At 42.7% G+C, this 21,624-nt stretch overlaps 2 protein-coding genes across 2 annotated transcripts; one reads left to right on the top strand and one right to left on the bottom strand.

Annotated features, from left to right (window-relative positions):
* Window positions 1-4,438: 4,438 nt before the first annotated feature.
* Window positions 4,439-10,835, bottom strand: BT62DRAFT_1011712 (uncharacterized protein; the record flags this gene model as incomplete). Its single annotated transcript, XM_043177819.1, has 2 exons — window positions 4,439-4,564; window positions 10,812-10,835. The coding sequence occupies 2 exons, from the start codon at window positions 10,833-10,835 to the stop codon at window positions 4,439-4,441; spliced, it is 150 nt and encodes a 49-aa protein (XP_043034796.1).
* Window positions 10,836-18,742: 7,907 nt separating this feature from the next.
* BT62DRAFT_923394 (uncharacterized protein) lies at window positions 18,743-19,481 on the top strand (the record flags this gene model as incomplete). The annotated part of the gene is made up of 6 exons (XM_043184503.1): window positions 18,743-18,880; window positions 18,927-19,025; window positions 19,077-19,182; window positions 19,353-19,400; window positions 19,432-19,439; window positions 19,470-19,481. 6 exons carry the CDS (start codon window positions 18,743-18,745, stop codon window positions 19,479-19,481), a joined length of 411 nt encoding a protein of 136 aa, XP_043034795.1.
* Window positions 19,482-21,624: the final 2,143 nt, after the last annotated feature.

The following is a 21,624-nucleotide window of genomic DNA, read 5'->3' as shown; positions in this document are numbered from 1 at the left end:
AAATCATAACATTACCCTCTCCTTAAGACCATCATCCTGATGGCTTAATTTAGAGATAGTTTATAATCATGTATAGCAGTGTCAGCATTCATGTTCTTTTCATTTACCCATTGATTTGATTCTGGTTCATACCCCTTCCAACTGACTAGATAGTCCACTGTTGTTGTTATTCTGCCTCCTTTTGCCCTGATTTTTCAAATTTTATGGTTTAGTACCTGTTCAATTTTATAATGTTCTTCATCATTGATCAGGTCAGGTGGAGGTGGTGGTGGTTGTTCTTGGTTCGGGAAGGTGGGTGCGATGTATGGTGATAGCAGTGTCTCATTAAAGACATCATGAATCTTCCAGCTAATGGGTAGGTGAAGTTTATAAGTGCTGTTCCCTACTTTTGAGATGATGGGGAAGGGCCCTGTACATTTGTCTGCCAGTTTCTGTTTCAGGCATGGTAGATGTAGGTTTGTTGTGTCCAGCCAGACTTTGTCACCAGTTAAATATATGCATGCTGGGTGATGATGTTTATCATACTGGGCCTTCATCAACAAGGCAGCTTTCTTGAGTGCCATCTTTGTTTCAGCATAGATCTTTGTCATTATAGCAGCAAAGTCTGTGGATGTGGGGGTTATTGTGTAATGGTGTTCAGTGTGGGCAACATTGGGGTGTCATTCATGATTTACAAAAAATGGTGTCTTTTCTGTGGCCAAGTGTATCCAGTTGTTGTGTTGGAATGCTGCGAGTGCTAGCTATTCGACCCAATCATCTTGTCAGTAATTGATGAATAGTTGGAGATACTTTTCTATCTCCTGGTTTGCTCATTCTGTTTGCCCATCAGTTTGTGGATGGTATGCTGTGGAGGTGTTTCATTTGATGTTCAAGAGATGGTAAAGGTCATCTAGAAACTTGGACATGAACTGGGGCCCTCAGTCAGAGATGACCACTTGGGGCATGCCATATCTTGTATAAACCTCATCCCATAAGATCTTTGCCCATCCTTCTGAGGTTAATTCTGTGGAGCATGCAACAGAAATGATTGTCTTTGAGAATTGATCGACAATGATGAGAATCACATCATAGCCATTACAGTCTGGTAGTCTGGTGATTATATCTATGGAGATGTGTGTCCACAGGGATGATGGGATCTCATTTGGGTGTAAAGATGCTGTATGAGGTTGTGTCGAGGCCTTCTCTCACTGACAGACTTTGCATGCTTTGATGTATGCAATGATGTTGTTTCCCATCTTGGGCCACCAATATTCTCATAGAATGAGCTCCTTGGTTTTTGCAATGCCAGGATGTCTAGTGGTCACATGGTTGTGGCATGTGGCAATGATTTCCCCATGTAGGCTTCAATCTCTAGGGATGTAGATCCTTCCATCATAATGGATCATTCCATCCTCCTTCATCATTCCTCTTTCATGATTAAGAGATGGAGTGACTCTTTGGTCCCACTTGTGGCTGTCACATGTCGCACTCTTGATTTGTTCATGAATCTCTTCCTCTGTTGGCATTATCATAGCCCTGAAATGTTCAGGTTGCAATAATGTGATGCCTTCATTATCTGCTCCTCCCTGGTCATGATCTGCTCATCAGCTTAAGAGATCAGCTTTCTTGTTCACTGTCCCTGCCTTATGGTGAAGGGTATATTGATACTGGTTAAGCTCTGTGACCCACCAAGCTTGTTAACAGTTTAACTTCTGGGGTTGTCAGAAATACCTGAGATTTTGATGATCTGTCCAGATCTCAAAGACCTCGGTTGCCCTTATCAGGTAATGTCACCACTCTTCCAGGGCAAGCATTATTGCAAGTAGCTCCTTGTTGTAGATCTCATAGTTCCTTTCTGTGATGGTAAGTGCTTTTGACAGGAATGCGACTGGGCACCATTTCCCTCCCTGTTTCTGGGAGAGTATGATGCTGGTTGCTCCTTCACTTGAGTCCACCTCGACTCGGAATCTTCTCTCCTGAGATGAAACAGCAAGTATAATGTCTTTAGCCAATCATCATTTCAGGTCTTCAAATGTGGACCGCTGAGGGTTTTCCCAAGCCCAGGGGGCATTGCTGGTGAGCTGGGTCATAGGCTAGATGATTTTGCTGTAGTCTCAGATAAACCATTGATAGAAATTAGTAAATCCAAGGAAGAATTGTAACTCCTTTTTCTTGGTTGGCTCCAGCCATTCAGTGACCCCTGCCACTTTGATGGGATCCATTCTGATACTTCTCTTGCTGATAATTACTCTGAGGTATTCTGTTTTGAGCACTTCAAATTCACACTTCTCCACTTTGAGGAACAACTTGTGTTTTCTCATCAGAGCTAGTATCTGCCATACTAGCCTCCTGTGTTCTTCCTTCATTTGTGACATGATCAGAATGTTGTCCAAATAGATTGTGACCTTTCCAGTGGTGATAAGATCTTTGAAGATGTTGTTCATCATCCACTGGAACATTGCAGAGGAGTTGGTGAGGCTGAAGAACATAATGGTAGGCTCAAACAGCCCTCAGTTGGTCCTGAAGGCAGCCTTCCACTAATCTCCCTCCTTGATTTGGACATTATTATATCCCCATCAGACATTGAGTTTGATATAGTATTTGGCCCCCTGGAGTTTGTCCATCAACTCCAAGATCAAGAGGAGAGGATATTGATTTTTAATGGTCATCTCATTCAGTTTTTGGTAATCCTGGACCAGTCAGAGTTTGCCATCCTTCTTCTTCATGAAGAAGAATGGTGATGCTATAAGGGATTTTGATGGTCAGATATATCCACTGGATAAGTTCTCATCAAGGAATTTATCAAGCTCCTGCTGTTTCTGATTGCCAAGGGGATAAGTCTTGCAGTCCAGATTGGCATTAGCATTCGGGATCAATTTGATTGCATGGTCCCAAGGCTTTGGAGCAGGAAGCTCATCGAAACACTCTTTCTTGAAGAGGTCCTGATAGTCTTGTGCCCATTCTGGCATCATTTCTTCAAACATCTTTTCTGCCTTTCTCTCATTGGCTTTCACTGCCAGGTTATTGGCATGATGGATGGCTTGGATGTGGATTTCCTTTTGCAAGTCTATAGTGAGGATTGTCTCCCCATCCTCCATTTCTTTGTCCCATCAATCCTCCAGGTCCTCGTCAGGCAGTTCAAATGGGATTTTTCAGCATCAGCATCGGGCAAAGGTAACCCATCCAGTCTTCCAATTAATGAGTGGGTTGTGTCGTATGAGCCAATCATGATCCAGGAACACCTCCTTGGTTTCCAGGTCAGTTACAGCCAGGTCAATCTGCTTGGAGTGATCTCCAATAGTGAGCTGCAGTTCAATGAACTCAGTGATTGACTCCACTTGATTTTTTGTTCTATTGGCATTATAGACTGGAATGGGGGCCATGGTGGTTCTGGTTGAGAGTTGGTTTTTGGCAATGAAGGCTCAGTTTATTGAACTTCTGGTGCACTCACTGTCAATCAGGGTGGTTACCAAGTACATAGATTGGGACGTTAGAGTCTCAATCTGAGCCTTTGTCATCAGGTCTCTTCTGGAGATTTTGGCATGTCGGATGAACTTTTGTGGCCTGTGTAGCTTGTCTAACCATTCAAGGGCCCTGCTTCATTCCACTCTCTTTATCTCTTCTATCATTTTATCAACTATCTCTTTAACTTGGGTCTGATGTATTCAATTTTTTAGTATGGCTCTTGCTGTGGTCTTGTCCCTGGCTTTTCTGATGGCTCTCCAGGTCCATTCAGTGTTGAATGGTCTGAGCCAGCTGGAGGGGTTCTCTACCCCTTTTCAGCCTATAGGTGTTTGAGTTTTTTCTTGTGATTCTGTGGTGTGTGCAGTGACTGGTTGGGGTATATTCAAATGCATATATAGTGGTGATATGGAAGTAACTACAGGGGTGCCATAAGTCTGACTAGTGGCTGCAGAATGCACACCTTTCAATTCTTTGGCCAGTCCAGTGGAATCACTCACTGGCTGGCCTCATCTTTTAACTCCTCAACCTTGGTGTCCTTCCCCAGGTCTTCTTCTTCTTTCTGCAACTTGGTGATTTGTGCCCATATGTCTTCATGAGTTCACTTCTTCTTAGGGCAATCTTTGGCCATATAACCCTTCTGCCTGCAGTTGAAGCACTTCTCTTCCTTCTTTATCCAGTCTATGTCCATTGGCTTCTCTGCCCTGGTGTAAGTAGTGCCTGTTCCGGTCTTCTGGCTCCCATAGCTCAAGATCATTGAGAGTCTCAGTGATTTCCCAGCAGTTTGCCCTGACTTGTTCAGGATTGGTGGGGTCAGCTTTTTGGTGTATTCCTGCAGTGTCGATGATTCCACTTTCTGTCTTTGTCATTCCTTGTACATCTTGATGATCTGCTCCTTCCATTCATCATATCTGACTGGCATCAGGATTCTGACACCCATCGTGGAGATCATCATGAGGTACAAAGAGGGAACTCCTTGTTTGAGGGTCTCAATCATTCAGCCATCATTGGCCATGTCATCCCATATCCCTGCCAGTTTGGCAAGCCTCTCCAGCTCATCAAAGTAGTCCATGGCCACCTTGTCTCCCATCTTGTACTCTTTGATTTTCTGTTTGTGTATCTCCTGTACCATCAGGTCAATGAACTTGTTGTTCAGCATGCATTTGAAGATGGGCCATGACAGGTATCAGTAATAGTCTCATGTGGTTGATCAGAAGTTCAGAGAAATGAGAATCCACCATATCTTCACCTTCTCTTCCAGGTATGAAGTGGCAAAGGCAACTTTATTCATGTCAGTTCTCAGGTACCTGATGTATACCTCAAAATACTGCTCACAGTCAATGAGGAAGTGATCAATGTCATCTGAAGCCCCTTTAAAAGGGCAGGGCTTCTGTAAGAGGTCTGGGTGGCACTGAAGGACAGCTGCATCCTAGAGAAGTGCCCCTATCAGGTTAGGCCATTCTGAGAAGAAAGGTCATTGCCATTCATTGGATGGTCCAGAGAAGGAGTGAAGAGAGTTATCATCTGCTACCAGGCTTCCCTGTGGCAGCTCACTCCTTTGTACAATGATCCCATTTCATATGGTAAATCCCAGGCATACTGCTTCAGGATCATCTTGTTCTGGCTCTTTCCCAGTGCCACTTCCTTCCGCTTCATCAGGTGGGAGTTGAGCCCCTAGAAGTTGGCTTTCTTGGCCCATCCATGGGTTTCGATAGACACTTGGTCCTGCTGCTGACTGGGGTCAGGATCATGAGAGCCAGGTTGCTGTGGAGCAGATGGAGGGGTCGGAGTATGAAGGTGCATTGCAGAGAGAGGGAGCTGTGTATATGGCTCGCTTCAGGGTGACAGGTGGTGTCTTCAGCATTGGTCATACAGGGGTCAGCATCAGATATGCTGGTGGCCTCTGGACCTGGTCTTCTGGATGTTGTTTGTTGTATTGTAGCACAGCATAATCTGTTGCTGCATTTCTTAGTATCTCTGTTTGCTGGTCAGTGTTTGAATGCAAGTATAATTGTCCCAACTGCGATGCTACTCAAGTAGCATCATGCCATAAGAAGTTTACCCCCTGTAGGTAGTACTCCTGGTACTCTTGCATTCTTGCCCTCCTTATTTTCTGTGCCAGCTCTTCTTCATCAGTAGTTTCTTCTAACCCATATCTGAGTACTCCACCAGGGCAGGGCTGTTTGCTGCTCTCAGTTTCCTCAGTGTCCTTTTCCTCCTCTTTCTCCTCAAGGAGGGAAGTGGTGGGCTGGTCGTAAAAACTCTCAGCCCCCTCTTGTCAGATTGTTGTTGCACTGCTCTGGCTGAGTACTCAGTCCAGTGGTTGGAGGGTTTGGTGGATTGTGATAGGTGAAAACAGGCTGACTACTGATATCAGAGTCATATTAGTTTCCCCCTGTTGCTCCTGCTGCCTCCACTTGCTCACAATAGAGGTGGATGTTTCACTGGTAGTCATTGTCGGTGACAAGCTGCCTGACCATCCTACTTCCAAGAAAGCCTTGGAGTGCACAGGCAGGGATATGGGCAGTTCCATAATGCCCAAGGACAGACTCATCGCTACCAAACTCAGTGTCGGCACTGGGCATTCTTCAGGAGGGAGGTCATTGGTTCCTTCTGGCCCTGGTACCATTGGCCCAATATTCCAGAGTACTGCTATGAGAGGAGCTGGGCTCTCTGAAGACAGAGGTCAAGAGAGAGGGATTGGCTCATACTGGTGTGAGTATGCTGGCAACCTCAGGTCATAATCTATACCAGTTGGAAACATCAGCCCTAGCCAGTCAGCTCCTCTCAGTCTCCCACTGGTGGTCCCAGTTCTGCTCATCATACTCGGTGGCCTCTCTCCTCTGCCACTCCTCTGTTGCATGCCTGTCCTTATGCTCTCCATGTACTGGCTGTGACTCAGTCTGCTGCCTATGCTCCTCTTGTTGGACAGCATCATCATAGTTGAAGGGAATAGTAAAGTCCCAGAGAGGGAAGTATCAGTGGATGATTTCCTCCCATACTCATTGTCACTCTTCTTTGTTCTGGGGGTTCCCTCCCAGCCTAGTGTCAGGTTGGCTGAGGGTGAGAGGGCAGTGAGACTGGCTGTGAGGTGTTGTGGCATGAGATCCTCAAGCCATCCGAGGGGCATCAAGAGAGTCCCTGGCATGGTCAGCAATCCTATGGGTGTGAGAGGCAGAAGAAGGGTCGGAGGAGGGGGACTGTTCAAAGAAGTTCTTGGGGAGATCCTGGTCCTTCCTGTGGAGTGTCGCATCCAGTATGAAGATCCCATGTTCTCCTGGGATGCGAGGATGCTGACTTCCAGGTCAAGGAGAGTGCTGTCCTCTTGTTTCTTCTTGACCATTCTCCAGATGTAAGCCACTAGGCCCAGCTTCTGGGGGCTGGTAGGTCATTTGTTGGGATTCAGGGATGTCATGTAGAGGGAGATCAGGGGTTTTATTGCATAAGATCCTTTGAATGTTTCTGAATTTGTGATAATATCTGATGGCCCAGACAGTGATAGAATGGCATCTCCTGCACAGCTGGATGATCACCAAGAGGCCTATCAGTGTTCTGATGATGGAGGAAAGGAGTTCGAAGAACTCATGGTCAAAGTTTGAGTTGTCATTGCTAGGAGGGGGCATTCAGTTTCTCAGCACAATTGGGCTTGAGAAAGGGAAGAAGGAAGCTTTGAGCTAATTATTAGACCCAAGCATCACATGAATAGATACATATGATAAACAGTCATCTCTTTGCACTCCGAGAGATCAACTGAGTCCACTGTATGTGTATCCTAGTCAGTGTGACTCAAGGTCAGACAAAGACTCAAGATAGAATGGTGATTGTAAACTTTAGCTCAAAGCTGGGGTCTTTATCCAGCTAGAGCTGCCCTTTAAATACTGTCACATGTCCTCCTAATAATACTATGTGCTTATTGTAGAGTCCTCTGTCCATTGTGCTCATTGTTCTGGAGCATCATTACCATACATAAAAGGATATTGTCTGCAGTCATCATTGGTTTCAGGAGTGGGTGGTGGGCTTGGCTTGTTGTGCTGATTAAGCTTTGTCCCATGGTCCTAGGCACCTGGCTAGGTGCTTTGACTAAGCAGAAATAGGGGTTAAAAGGAAAGAAAGGAATGAAGAAATAAGAAAATCATAACACAGAGCAATTCCAGATGCTTATGTTTATGGGCAAGCTGTTGGCTTATGAGTATTATCATTCTTTGGCTTGGCTATCAGATAATACAGGAACTGATACACCATCAGTATGCAGAGTACTGGCTACTTACTATGTACTCATACATTGATGCTAGAATAATTACAATGATATGCTGGATACACATCCAGCCCTATAATTTGCAAATTCTGCATAACACACTAGAATATGCTAGTAACTGAGGACCATTAGCCAGTAGAGAACTATGGCTGAGGCTCTAAGCTGATAGTCATGCTAGTCACTAATACTAAGTCCAAAAGGGACTTTGTAAAATAACATGGCCTAAGGATAAAAATCCTAAGTCAGGTTTGAACTTAGAAAAGTTCTGCACCACATCTTGGAAAATACTAAGTCTAAGTTGGACTTAGAAATAGTACCTCAAATGAGACCAATTCTACATGCCATTAAGACAAGTATATTCTAAGACAGCTAGAGGCATAATACCATAGCCTGTTATAGAGTATTGAGTAAAGATAGCATCATCCAGAAGCAGTAAAAAGAGAGACCCAATGATCTGTGGCTAGCACTCTGAGTTTTGACTCAAATGCCTAAGTCCAAACTTCCTAGGTATCAGGTGATCTAAGAGACTTAGAATTGAGAGGAATAGAGTGGATAGGACTGATTGACCAGGCCTGATCAGGCCTAATCAATTGAGCTACTAAGAATAACTCAGAGGATTAAAACTCTGGGTAAACAGAAAGGAGTTAGGTACCCACAGACACTGTAGGCTTAAAATAAAGCTGTGCGGTGGCCAGGCAGGTCTGGGCAAGCCTAGGGGAGTCCAGAAGCGCTGTCATTCCAGAATAATAGTGTGATTCTGCTTTAAATAGGAGAAATACTACTTTGGATGCTTTATTTATAGATTCTATACCTGTTTTTGATGTATAAAAGTAGGGAAGAGGGGAAAATAGCAAGCAAGCGACACACCCCTGCTTTCAGGCCTTCTAGCTCACTGTAGTTAGTCCCTGAGACAACGGATTTTGAGTTCTGCTTTGACTTAGTGATTTATTTAAGTTGCTTTGTCACTTAGAGAGGATTAGATTGGAATAATAACTGTATTTTGGATTTCAGATTAATTTGGGTTCCAAACTATAAGGGTTCTGGAATCAGAATATAAATTCTTTAGTTTTGAGGACTGCTAGCCAGCCAAGAGTGCAGCTAGTCAAGCCTAAATGCTTGATAGACTTAGTATTTGGGTTTTGGAGTTTATTGGATTTCAGAATATTCTAAGTTGATTTGGAGCACAATTGGGCATTGATTCTAAGTCCTAATTATACTTAAACATTGCTATAAACTACTCTCATGAGTATTGCATCTTTGAAAGCAAGATAGAGTTGAATAACTGTCTTTATTGACTGTTTCATTGATTTTACTTAAGACTGCAAGAGTACTTCTATCATACTCAAAACAACTGACCTCAACTGTATTTGGTGACTGTGTATTGAGTGGTTAGGTGTTGGCATTTGAGAGTTCATTCCTCATTCACCTCTCTTAATCATTTAGCCATTACCAAGCACATCAATGGTTGAGTAGAGCTTGACTATTTTGGCATCGATGTCTTGCTGTCTCTTCAATATCTATCAATTTAATGAGACTTCAACAAATACTTGACTTGAGAGAAAGATACTTACTTCAACTCCCATAGATACAATATTCCAGGTGAACTGGCTATGGAATGACTCTGTTTACAAGACCATCTCAGGCTGAGGTAGAAAGCTGGGCATATAATAGGTAAGCACACATCTCTGTAACTCTCCTAAATTCCTTGTGTGAGTCTATTTGGCAAATTTCAGGATCTTTCTGATGCAATATAATAGAGATGATTCCTTGGTGATGATTAAATTTAAGCTTTGCACTCCATGTAGATTACTGTTTTCCAAGTGCATTGGTTGTGTTCAGATACCAATTACCTAATTATTCAACAGCAATCAAGATTATCTGTGCATGATATCTCACTGACTTCAGTTACAAAGCAAGCCCACAATAACCTCTCTATTTAAAATTTCTAAAGCATATGATAGACAGAAACCTGAGAGACATATAATTAGAGACTTTTTCAAATTTTATAGGGAAAGGCTAAAGGGCCAAAGTCACTGACCCTGCTGAGGTCTCAGCATTGGCAGATATCATGGAGTGAATCACACATCATGGATATGAAGTTTTTGATCAAATCAGTGATAACTTAATCAACCTCTGTGATAAAATATAAGTATGTCTAATGTTCCTTTGTTGCTATAAAGACATCAAATAATTCTACAACAGAAACAAACAGTAATATGATTCTAAAAATCTGGCCTATTTTGTTGAAATTTCATAATTCTTTTCAGTTGTCTAGAAAGAGGACAAGGCAAGAAGTAGTAGTATCTGATTACTAACAGCCATCATGTAGCAGCTAAGTATTTATTTTAGTTACAATGTTTTCTCTTGACTCTCCATTGTTGACTTAGAAGTTCTAAGTCATTAATGGACTAGTGAGTCATGACCTATCTAGAAATAGATCCTTTCATGCAGGGTCCTTTAGCAGTGTTGCTATACTGAGCATCTAACCACTGAGCTACTTGGAGACCAAACAAAAGAGGCTTTGCTATGGCCAGCTTTTCTCAAGCAGCTATCTTCATGATTGGCACTCCTCTCCTTCTTCTTATATAACAGTTGTTTGTGCAACCCCAGAAATTGGTCTTCCAAATTTGCTTCTTTGAGCAACTCTATGCACCTGCTATGTATACATTCCTTTATATGAAAAAAAGCAGCAACCAATTCACCCATTGCTGAATCCAATATAAGGCAGGGCAGAGGAGCAATGTTTTTCTCACTTCCCACATATCTTTGCTCTCTCCAGCAAAGACAACATGCCACATCACCTCTCTCTCCCTCTACCAGCATCCAGTTCTTATTAACATGCCTGCTGCAAGACAAAAGATGTATCTCCTGGCATTATTGTCTCCTTTCTGATGTAAACTCAGACCTTATTAGAAGACAGCATGTGGAAAGAAAGCTGGAGTGTAAGATCTTTGGCTGTTCACATTCTGATCTATGCTCTAACAACACTCTAAAGGTTCTACTGTCATATTTGCAAATTTTTGGCAAAATCTTTCTCAATTATAGAATCCATATGAACTAACAGTACATTCTCAGAAAATTGTAAATGACTAACCTCACATTTAATTGGACATACAGCTATAGGCTGAAGCCATACCATTGTTTAAAAGAGAAATATGAGTCAAACTTCACTTCTGCTGACTCTGCAGCCCTTCTCAAGCATCATGTGGCCAAACACCAATATGTTCCAAAGCTAAGAAAGATATTTGCACAAAAGAAATCACCTTTCCCCAAGCACTCATCTAGAGCATGGGTCAAGGTCTTAATGGCTGAATTTAAAGGCATCATTGATTCTAGCTTGAAGTTGTATGGCACTACTACTTTTCCTTCAACTGCTACTCTGAATGATATTCAGGCCTATGACTTTATTGAGGTTAATGCCCATGGGAAAGCCTTGTTTGATGAAACCTATGACCTCAGCAACAGTGCAAATGTAGAAGTGAAGGAACTTCTCCCTGCTATTCATTCCAGTCATCCACTCAAAGATTCTCAGTTGCCATTGTCAGTGTCTGTGCCATTCAATGCCCAGCCATCTTTTCCTCTCTACTCTCTCCTCAAATTTTCTCAGGAAAATGCATCACACATGGAGCTATTATCATCAACATTTACTCTCACTCTGGACTCAGAATCACTGGATGCTTTTGTCTTTGCATTTCAGAACAACTTATCCATGCAATCTGGCATGGATATGATCATGTCAGCCACCACACTGCAGTCCATCTATTCTGCTCCTCTGACTGCAGACCCATGTCATCACTGTGAATGTTTTCAACAATCATCATCATCAGAGAGGCCACTCTTGTTTTATACTATTGTGATTCATGTTTGAGACCATTATTATCAGGTTATTATTAACCTTCTTCACTTTTTCATTTTGCCCACATCTCCATTTTCACATTCTAAGTACATTTGGACTCACTATAAACTAGCATGTATTTACTTAGCTTAAATACAGAAGGACAATTTGTGCTTTGATGACTAACTACACCAGATTCTCTGAATTAACTGTTGCAGAATGACACAAGTATCTGATGTCAACCTTATATAAGCATAGACAGTTTTGTCCTGAGTTGACAGTCAACTCCCTTTAAGCAATTGACCATCATACTCAGCCTGGCTGTCATTCACTGCACACTAATAACCTGCCTGCAACAGGTTATGGGCCTCATGTTTTAAGGTCTATTTCATTTTTTTCATCTTCACATCTTGCTTGTGTCCTGCTATCTCTCTATCAGTCACTTCACTACTGAAATGATATCACTATATACATCATGCCATCCTTTGACACAATCAAAAAGGGCTTCAACAATCTAAATGCCTCCAATTATGGCAAGTGGGAAGAAAACATGTCAGCCCTACTCAAAACTTGCCATAACTACCTTATCACTATTGGCTGTGACCCTGAACCAGAGTTTGCAGACCCTGAGAAGCCAACATACCAGGAGAAGAAGAACTAGAAGGACTGAAAGGAGACTCAGATATCAGCTGCTGGCATGATCTACCTCTGCCTTGATGATCCAGAGAGAATGTGGAACACATTAAAGGCACACCATCAGCAAAGAAAACCAGCAACTCAATTTGTAGCCTATGACAGCTTCTTCAATCTTAAGAAGGAGACAGAAGAGTCACTTCCAGATCTTGCCAGTTGAGGCACCCAAATCATGAGTCATATTCATGCTCTGTGCCCTGCTCATTTTGGCCTCCAGCAGTTAGAAGAAGAGCTTCTCATTATGGCCCTGATTCATGCACTCCCTTAGTCTGAATTTAGAAACTTTGTCACATCACTATTTCTTCTCTCTGATAAGCTCACTCTTGAAGGACTTCACACTGCATTTCACAATGAAGAAAACAATCAGAAGCTGCATGCTGGTGATCCAGCAGTCTCTATTGCTCTTAAAGCCACACCTTTCCATTCAGCCACAAATTCAGCTACCAAGGCTGCTGCAAAATGTGGATGGTGCCTTTGCAAGAATCATGCAGAGAAAGAGTGTATAACCAAGAAGCTCTCACTTAAACAGGATTGTGAACATGCTGCTGACTATGCTGCTGAGAAGCATCATCACAAGAGGGCTGGAAAAAAGGATTCAGAAGCTGCTAACTCTTCTGAGACAAAGAAGAAGACTGCTAGCCAAGCAAGTACTGATTTATCATCATCTGCCATGTCTTATTGGAATACCAATACAGACACTTCTCATCATATGACCCCTCACTGACAATGGTTCCAACTCTATGCTCCACATGTCATTCCTATTTGTCTTGCAGACAATTCAGTCATCTATTCAGCAGAGATTGGGTCAGTAGTACTAGAGCCAGAGATTCAGGGAGAGAAAGGTTCAGTGGTGGAACTTCTTGACATACTACATGTACCAGCATTGAAAAGTAATCTCTTATTGCCCTATCATCTCACATGGGAAAAGAGATTCAAGATCTCAATCACTGGATTAGATGTCACTTTCAGCCAGGGTGAAAAGGTTTGATTCACTGCAACTGTAAACAAGAGCAATATTGGCTATGTCAATGCTACCACACATTCATTCTCAAAATTGGCCACTATCATTGCAAACTCAAGCTCCACAAGTATCTGCCAGATGGACAACACACTTTGGCATAGACATTGCTGTCATTGAAACATGAACACTATACAGCACATGCACACAAAGCAGCTAGTAACTGGAATGAAGCAAGAGTCAGGTCCCTCAACTGATCCTATTTGCACATCATGCCTCACTGGCAAACAGCATCACCACAATGTTCTTCATGGCCTCTCAGAGCAGAAGAAACATCTTCTTGAGCAAGTATACAGTGATATCAAAGGTTTAATGCCTGTCACAACTCCAGAGGGCTATCACTACTGGATAACATTCATCTGCAGTGCATCTGACACTTGGGTCATCACACCTCTGAAGTATAAAAGTGATGCCTTTAATACCTTCAAGCAGTTCAAAGCATATGCAGAGAATACTCATCCAGGACTCAAAATCATTGAGTTTCAGAAAGACAAAGGTGGTGAATATATGGGAAAGGAGTTCATCAACTTTTGTGCTGAGCATGAGATCAAAAGGCAACATACTAAATCTGATAAACCATACCAGAATGGCACAGCAGAATGAGCCAACTGCATGATTGCAGAGGCCATCACTGCTATGCTAAATGAGTCACATTTCCCACCATCTTTTTGGAATCTTGCTCTCCAAGTATTCATCCATGTCCAAAATTGCATCCCCACAGATCCTCTTCTGAACATTGCACTCTTCACAGAATGGGACCCAAATCATTGAAAACCATATATATCTCACTTTTGTGTGTTTGAATGTCTTGCATATGTGCTAGTATGAAGAAAAAGACATTGAGCATTAGAGTTACATACCCAAAAATGTATCTTTGTTGGGTATCCAGAGAGAGTAGAAGGCTGGCTATTCTGAAACCCTTCTATGCAGCAGTTCATCACCTCCAGCCATGCAGTATTCAATGAGCATGTATTTTCTGGAAATCACAGAAATATTATAAATCCCCTTGGTGATGATATATCTCCTACAAACAGATATAACAGCACAGATACTGCTATACCTGATGCAACAATGCCTCATCAAGGGAGAGAGGACATATCTACTGATAAGCCATCTCTGCCATCTGAGCAACTCTCATCATCACCATTCTTGCCATCTAAGTCAGCTCCATCCACTCTACCAGATATGCAAACACCTCCAGGATCACCTCTTACTCCACTATCAAGTCTTCCAACATCTCCTACACCCTCTTCACCACTCTCATATCCTCAGGCATGCTTCAAGCCACAATATGACTCCAAAGGCCTTATAATTCCATCTCCAAATACTGAACATGGTTTTCACCATAAACATTCTGGCACTAATGTGATAAACTCACCAGACTCAGATGAACCTGTCTCTGATTCTACTGATGAAACCACTGCTGAGCCAGAGCTTACTGAGACAGACACTGTCACAGAAATGACTTTTGTATTGCATGATAATGACTATATCACATATACAGAAGCTCTTGAGCTCATATTTCAGATAGCAGTGGAGATGGCAAACCAAGCATCTGCATCCAATGATAAGCCAAAGACACTTGGAGAGGTGATGACTTGGCCAGGAGAGGAAAGTGAAAAATAGTATGAGGCAGCTCAGCAGGAATTAAATGCACTGCAGGAAAGTGGCATCTTTGAGCTTGTGAAGCTCCCTCCAGGACAAAAGGCTATAGGTGGAAAATGAGTCTTCAAAGTGAAGCATAACTCTGATAGATCCATTGAATGCTACAAGGCACACTATGTTGCAAAAGGGTACTCACAGCAGCCAGATTTCAACCACACTGAAACCTTCTCTCCTACTCCAAAATGGGCAGCCATCTGAACAGTCCTCACTCTTGCTGCACTTGAGGACCTGGAGCTTTGGAGTGTGGACATCTCATCAGCATTTCTGAATGGTGATCTGAAAGAGGAGGTATACCTTCAACAACCAGAGGGATTTGAGACAAAGGACAAGAGCTAGATGCTTTGACTCTTCAAGTCCATCTATGGACTAAAGCAGGCTGAGCATGAATGGCACAAAAAGCTCCACAGCACTATGATCAAGATAGGCTTTGACAGAGTATGCTGTGAACATAGCATATGGGTGTACATGAGAGATGATGCTTGAATTATCATCTCTGTGTTTGTCAATGATGTAAAAATTGCTGCAAAGTCCATGGAGTCTGCATGATGTGTTGTCAATGACCTCAAGAAGCACTTCAAACTTTGTGATCTATGTCCAACTTCATTCCTCCTTGGTGTTGAAATACACAGAGACTGTCTAAACTGAACACTCACACACTCTCAACCACAGTATATTCAAAAAATCCTAGAATGTACTGGAATGTCTGACTGTAACAGTGTCAGTACTTCTCTTGATCCACACACTAAGCTATCCAGCTTGATGTCCCCTGCTACTTCAGAGAAATAGAAAACCATGTGGCACATCCCATATCTCCAGATCCTTGGCTCTGTAGCATACTTGGCCATCACCACTCATCCTGACATAGCTTTTGCAGTCAGCATCCTATCATGATTCAGCAAAAACCCTGGATTAAGGCATTGGGAGGCCCTGAAATGCCTCCTCAGATACATAAAGGGGATGATCAACCTAAAATTGACATATTCACCTGATGCTACAAACCCAGAGCTGTTCAAAATGTACACAGATACAGATCATGGTAGAAATCCAGATAATGGGCATTCAACCTCAGGATATGTTGTCAAGATGGGCACAGGTACAGTCAGCTGGATGAGCCAGCTACAATCTATAGTAACCTTATTGACCATAGAGGCTGAATATGTGGCTGCCATCTCTGCTGGACAGGAAATTCTGTGGCTGTGAAATCTGTTCACAGAATTTGGTTTCCATCATCTGTTGCCATCCCCACTGCTGATTGACAACCAGTCTGCTATCTCTGTCACTTGCAACTCTGACCATCATGGTCATGTCAAACATCTTGACCTCTGCTTCTACTGGTTATGAGACAAGATTGAGCAGGGGCACATACATATTGAACATCTTTGCACAGAAGACATGCCTGCTGACATCTTCACAAAAGACTTGGGAAAGGAGAAGATGATTCACATAATCAGGCTGTTGGATTTTGAACTCTGAGAAGTATTGTGTCAAGGGGGAGTGTTGCAGGATGACACAAGTATCTGATATCAACCTTATATAAGCATAGACAGTTTTGTCCTGAGTTGATGGTCAACTCCCTTTAAGCAATTGACTATTGTACTTAGCCTGACCATTATTCACTGCATGCTAATAACCTGCCTGCAACATTAACAAGGCATATGGTCTTCCATAAGCTTGGATAACATCCTGAGGTAACCAGTCTACAATATCCCTTCACTGTTGCAATGCCTCTCATGCCACATCAGTATCATAATGATCCTCAAGGAATTATGTCATCAGAGTCATAAGCTCCTTTATGTCATCATCACTGAAGAAAGTCTGGTAACCCAATTCTAGTGTGATGGCAGATAAAGATATGAATACCTTTATTAAGCTCTTGTCTGAATTATAATTTCATTCATATAGCAAATCAAATTAGAAAGAACCCTGAGTCCTAAAAACTATAATCAGCAGAGAAAAGATATACTCAATTGCAAGGATAGATGTATCCAGTGCTAACTGCAAATTGGCTGCCTCAGGATTTGTTAAAATGTGAATGAGAGTTTGTGACCAGGAATGGATGTCTCCATAAATGATATCTTGGTTGCTAGAAGATGTGCTTGAAGAGAGACATTCATTAATTTGAGTCTCAATGAGAAGTCCAATCTTGTTGAGAGTTTCCTTGTCTGTCATGTGAACCAAAAGAAGTATGCATAGCATGTCAAAGTAGTTTGCATCTGATGGTGACAATGCCATTGGGGTGAGCAGTCTGTCAACCAAGGCATGCTCCACAGAACTGATTTCTGATGGTATCAATCTCTTCTGCCACCACTGAGCACCAGCAGGAGTGTAACAGTCATTAGTAGGAATGTCAGCAAGTAAAGTGACATGATGATACACCACATACTTTTTCTGTGAATATTTTGAGCTTTGTAATTGGATATCTAGAAAGAGAATGCACATCTGAACAGCTGTACAGCATATACAATACAAGGAGATTGGCATGATCCTCAGGCTCATAAATATTGAGTGCAAGGTCATCACTTGCAGCTAAAAGTGCTCTTATAGATTCCTGCATCTGCAGGTGATCCTTCCAGATCTTCCAAACAGATTTGCCACAGTATCAGAGCAGAGCAGAAGCCCAAAGCTCTAAGATATCCTGACTTTCAGATGGCTGAAGGTCTGAAGACACTATGAATGCCTCTATTGCATTGAACAGTCTAAGCAGCTGCTTGTCTCTGATCAGCCTCACTGTTTTGAGCTGAACAGTTATGCAATGAGTGGTGTTGATTGCTGCTGCAGCCAATGAAGGGAATATAGTGCATTTATTGATAGCAGACATTTGCACTGTATCACATGCTGCTTTGAGCAAGGTCATTGGAAAATGAAATGCTTCAGGATGACTGATGAGATTAGTTAGTGGATAATATATCAACTATATAATGAGAATGTTTGTATCTTCATCAATTGCAGAAGTTCTGGGCCAGGATGTGGTCATGGCAAAACTGATAGTATAAATGATACCTTGAGCAATGGATGTTAGGCTGGTCTCTTCACCTCTGGGTAAGCTGAATAGCCTAGTGTCTGTTGGCAATAACAAGATGGTGAGCTTCATCAGTCTATTTAAGATTTCATGAGCATCACTGTACTGGTACACATTTCCATATAGACTGTATGAGAGAAAGTTCCCAGGATAAGGCATAGTTATATCAGGAGTTCCTTCCACTGGTAACAATGAAATGGAAAAGGAATACAGCCTATAGAAGCTCCAGGCTTGAGTAGAATGGCACATGGAATTGAGGTCCAATGAGAGTGTGATGGTGGTGATGAGATAGTAAACAGTTGTTAAACCTATGAGAGCAGTTATTACACCCACAACAATGCTGCTTGAGGCAGAGTGTTGGATTAACAAGCAGGGGCTCCATTATATCCCACAAGCTGAGCTCAATACCTCTTTATGTTGGGATGGACATTATATACTGAATATGGACTGTCAAGCACCTTCACCATGTTTCCACTTATTGCTCTGATGTGTGAGGGTGAGTATTTACCTATGCTGCTACATTTACCTTACTGATTGGTACCTATAATCTACAAGATAACTAACAGTGTATACTATTAGATACTGTGATTTATACACTGCATTTCTGCTTATTGCTACACTGTGTGGGGTCTACAAGATAGCTAAGAGTGTATACTATTAGATCCTATGAATGCATGTCACTTTCCTAGACTTCCTATGTCCTGACAATCATATATATTCTCTCAGAGGATGTAATTGAGTGAACATTTTAATATATTCACAAGTGCTTATTTATTAACTGGGTCATCAGTCAATCCAGGCATTCCTTGCAGGGGCATGGGTCACTGGCTCAAGTTTGACCTATCCATACCAGTCCTGGAAAACACATCTGACTCAGATCCAGGGGCAACACTTTCACTCATCAGTGAATATGAATACAGGATGCTACAGTGCTGCTGTTATATCTCAAGGAAGGTAAATATGAATACCATTTTCCTGCTTAGCATCTAAATTTGTGTAGTTCTTATCCACCAGTCTCATCATATTCTCCTTTGTCATCTTCTTTGTCATCAGGTGGCTCAACTTTGAGCTACTACACAGCATCACAAGGGTATTCTTAGTAAGTGTAGTTCAAAATACCCAAAGGATTATGTTGAATTTATTGCATTAGACAGGGGGGTACCTCAGCCAGGTGGCTTGGTGTATCCTTGAGGTCAATCTTCATGCAGTTCTCAGGGTGGAGTGGGTTCCTCTGGGTACAGCTTCCTGTCATACATGTATGCAGCATCATTCTGGACCATCTTATTTCTCTGACATTTCTCATTATTTGTCAGTTACTGACTCTTCTGAAAGAGATCATCTAATTATTGCATTCTCCAATTTGTTCTTGCTTTCATAATCTTTCACACTTTTTGATTCCAGCCCTGTGCTTTCAATGTAACAACAGTACTGGCAGCAGTAGGGGAATGGAGGGATGAAGAACTTGTTATTAGAGGTACGACTACAGAACTTATATACCTCTACAGGTATTCTAGTAAGTTCTACTACTGTTCCATAATTGTAGCTAAGTGGGTAATGTAGAATCTTCGAGCATCAGCGCAACTTTTGCATGTACGGGTAAGGCCTGTTCACCGGTTCAATATTGGTGCGTTGGCTTGTTCGGCTAACAAACAGATGTAATAAATGTACGACAAATATAAGGAATGCGAGCCTCTCTGATAAATCGGCAGAATGAATAAGTAAAGATGATCTGGATGAACCGAACAGACGAATGCATATCTCACATCTTGTATAACACCACGACATCATTTCTTCGAAAACACTAAGAAAACGGCTGCAATCGTTGATAGGAAGTCTGAAGATAAGATTGAAAACACCCCAAGTCTGAAACACAGAAAAGTATTGCAAGACTGGAGTCGTGACTAATTTTGGCACCTTGCAGGGCAGTCAGTGCCTGTATACGTTATAGTCAGATGCGAACTTAAAGAGAAGAGTCTGGGATGTACCTTCCGAAGCGGGCTATTTGTTCTTGAGAACTGGGAAGGAAGAAGAGGACCGGATCAAAGCTTCACTATGCATACACACGACACACCAGTTCGCATTTAACAGTGTTTCATGGCTCCAGATCCTCCGCCGGTACAATCATCACGGTTTCTCTTCCTCAAAGATGGAACGGTTGTCCCCATTATTGATGTAGGCGATCTGGAGTCAGGAGGTGATAAAGGAATGGCTTCTGCTGTGCAAATGGTCATCTATAAGGAAATTAGAAAAGGTCTTTGTGTCAAGAGAAGCGACGCACAAGAACTGGGATAACTGCAGTTCATCATCAGGGCCCACACTGTCAATTTTCCATCATGATCGCCAGCGCGAAGGCGGCTGACACGCTTGATTGCTTTGGTTGGAAGAAAACAGTGGCCGGCTGTGAGTCGAAGAAGCACTGAACAAAGGCGCATACATGCAGTAGAGGATAGCAACAAAAATAACAAAAGATAGCGATGCTCAAGGGAACGGCGTGCTGTCCAACATGGGAGTTTGAAACAAGAATTGATGGCGTCCCGAAATGGCAAGTTTCTGGGCTCTCCTCCTTACCACCACACCGCCACCTACCGCCACCTTTACGCGCTGTTCTTACCTGTTCGACCACATTCGAATTACCACAGACGTTTTACGCGTAGCATGAATCTTTTGGGGCCACTGGCTCGACCTTTGTCACAGCGCGTCCGACTATTCGCCGAACGACGAATTCACGTTCGAGTTTAATTTTCGTGGATACGGTTGTACGCTGTCTTCTTGGATAGCCTAGGATGACTTCTGAAGGATGCTGGTGCACTATACTTGCTGTTTCCCTTGATGATGGCAGACCTTTTACTCAGAAATGCCGTCCTGAGGTAGAGGCAGGCAAGCAATTGTATGTGCCATGAACGGTCATGCTCATTTAGCAGTATGTTCAAAGTCGATTCTTCTGCTCAAGAGAACTAACCAGTATCCCATTTGCATTATCATTCAGGCACCGTTGCTATCATTCCTGAAGTTACGCTCAACTCTTGGAAGACAAAATTACGGCTGGACAGTGGAGAAGAATTCCAGGGAGGAGTTGGTGAGGAATTGTCTACGTGGACGTTTGCGATGACCCGACCCGTGTCCTACATTGGTTTGGAACCGTGCGTAAAAGCATTTTCTTGGTAGTGGTCTCTGAACGGCTCAGATTCCCGTATCTCTGAGCACTATAACGGGCTGACTTGGTCAGTTGCGAATGGTATCTGCTTCCCCCCCTCCAAAAAAAGGAAAAAAGCAAAAAAAAGAACACCAGAGAGCTGGTCGGGTTCGTCAATGTGGTGTCCTCACCCCGAACATTGTACGTCCGTCATCCTAACGCATATCCTCACGGCTTATAACATTTCTCTCATCAGTCCGACGTGCAGACAACTCGATTCTTCAGTATGAGCGCCGTTGTGCATCTTCAAAACTTCTATGTCATCCACGATTCTTGGGCGGTCGCCAGTCTACGATACCGGAAATGGTGCGTCAGCCTTGTTTCTTTCCTGTCGTAGATTTGTGCTAATATTTCCTTACAGGCAGCGTCATCGAAGCCGCAAAGATGCCTACAGTCCCCGAACCAACAGTGTGTCTCGCTACCGCCACCGAAAATCCGTCAAGTTTAAAGGCCCAATACTGCACCCACGATTCTACGACCACATTAAGACCTTGACTAGCTACAT

This window comes from Guyanagaster necrorhizus, assembly GCF_019112545.1.
Source record: "Guyanagaster necrorhizus MCA 3950 unplaced genomic scaffold BT62scaffold_39, whole genome shotgun sequence".
In the NCBI taxonomy this organism is placed as follows: Eukaryota; Fungi; Basidiomycota; class Agaricomycetes; order Agaricales; family Physalacriaceae; genus Guyanagaster; species Guyanagaster necrorhizus.
Note: the sequence above shows the minus strand (reverse complement) of the source record. Positions and strands in the feature narration are given on the sequence as shown.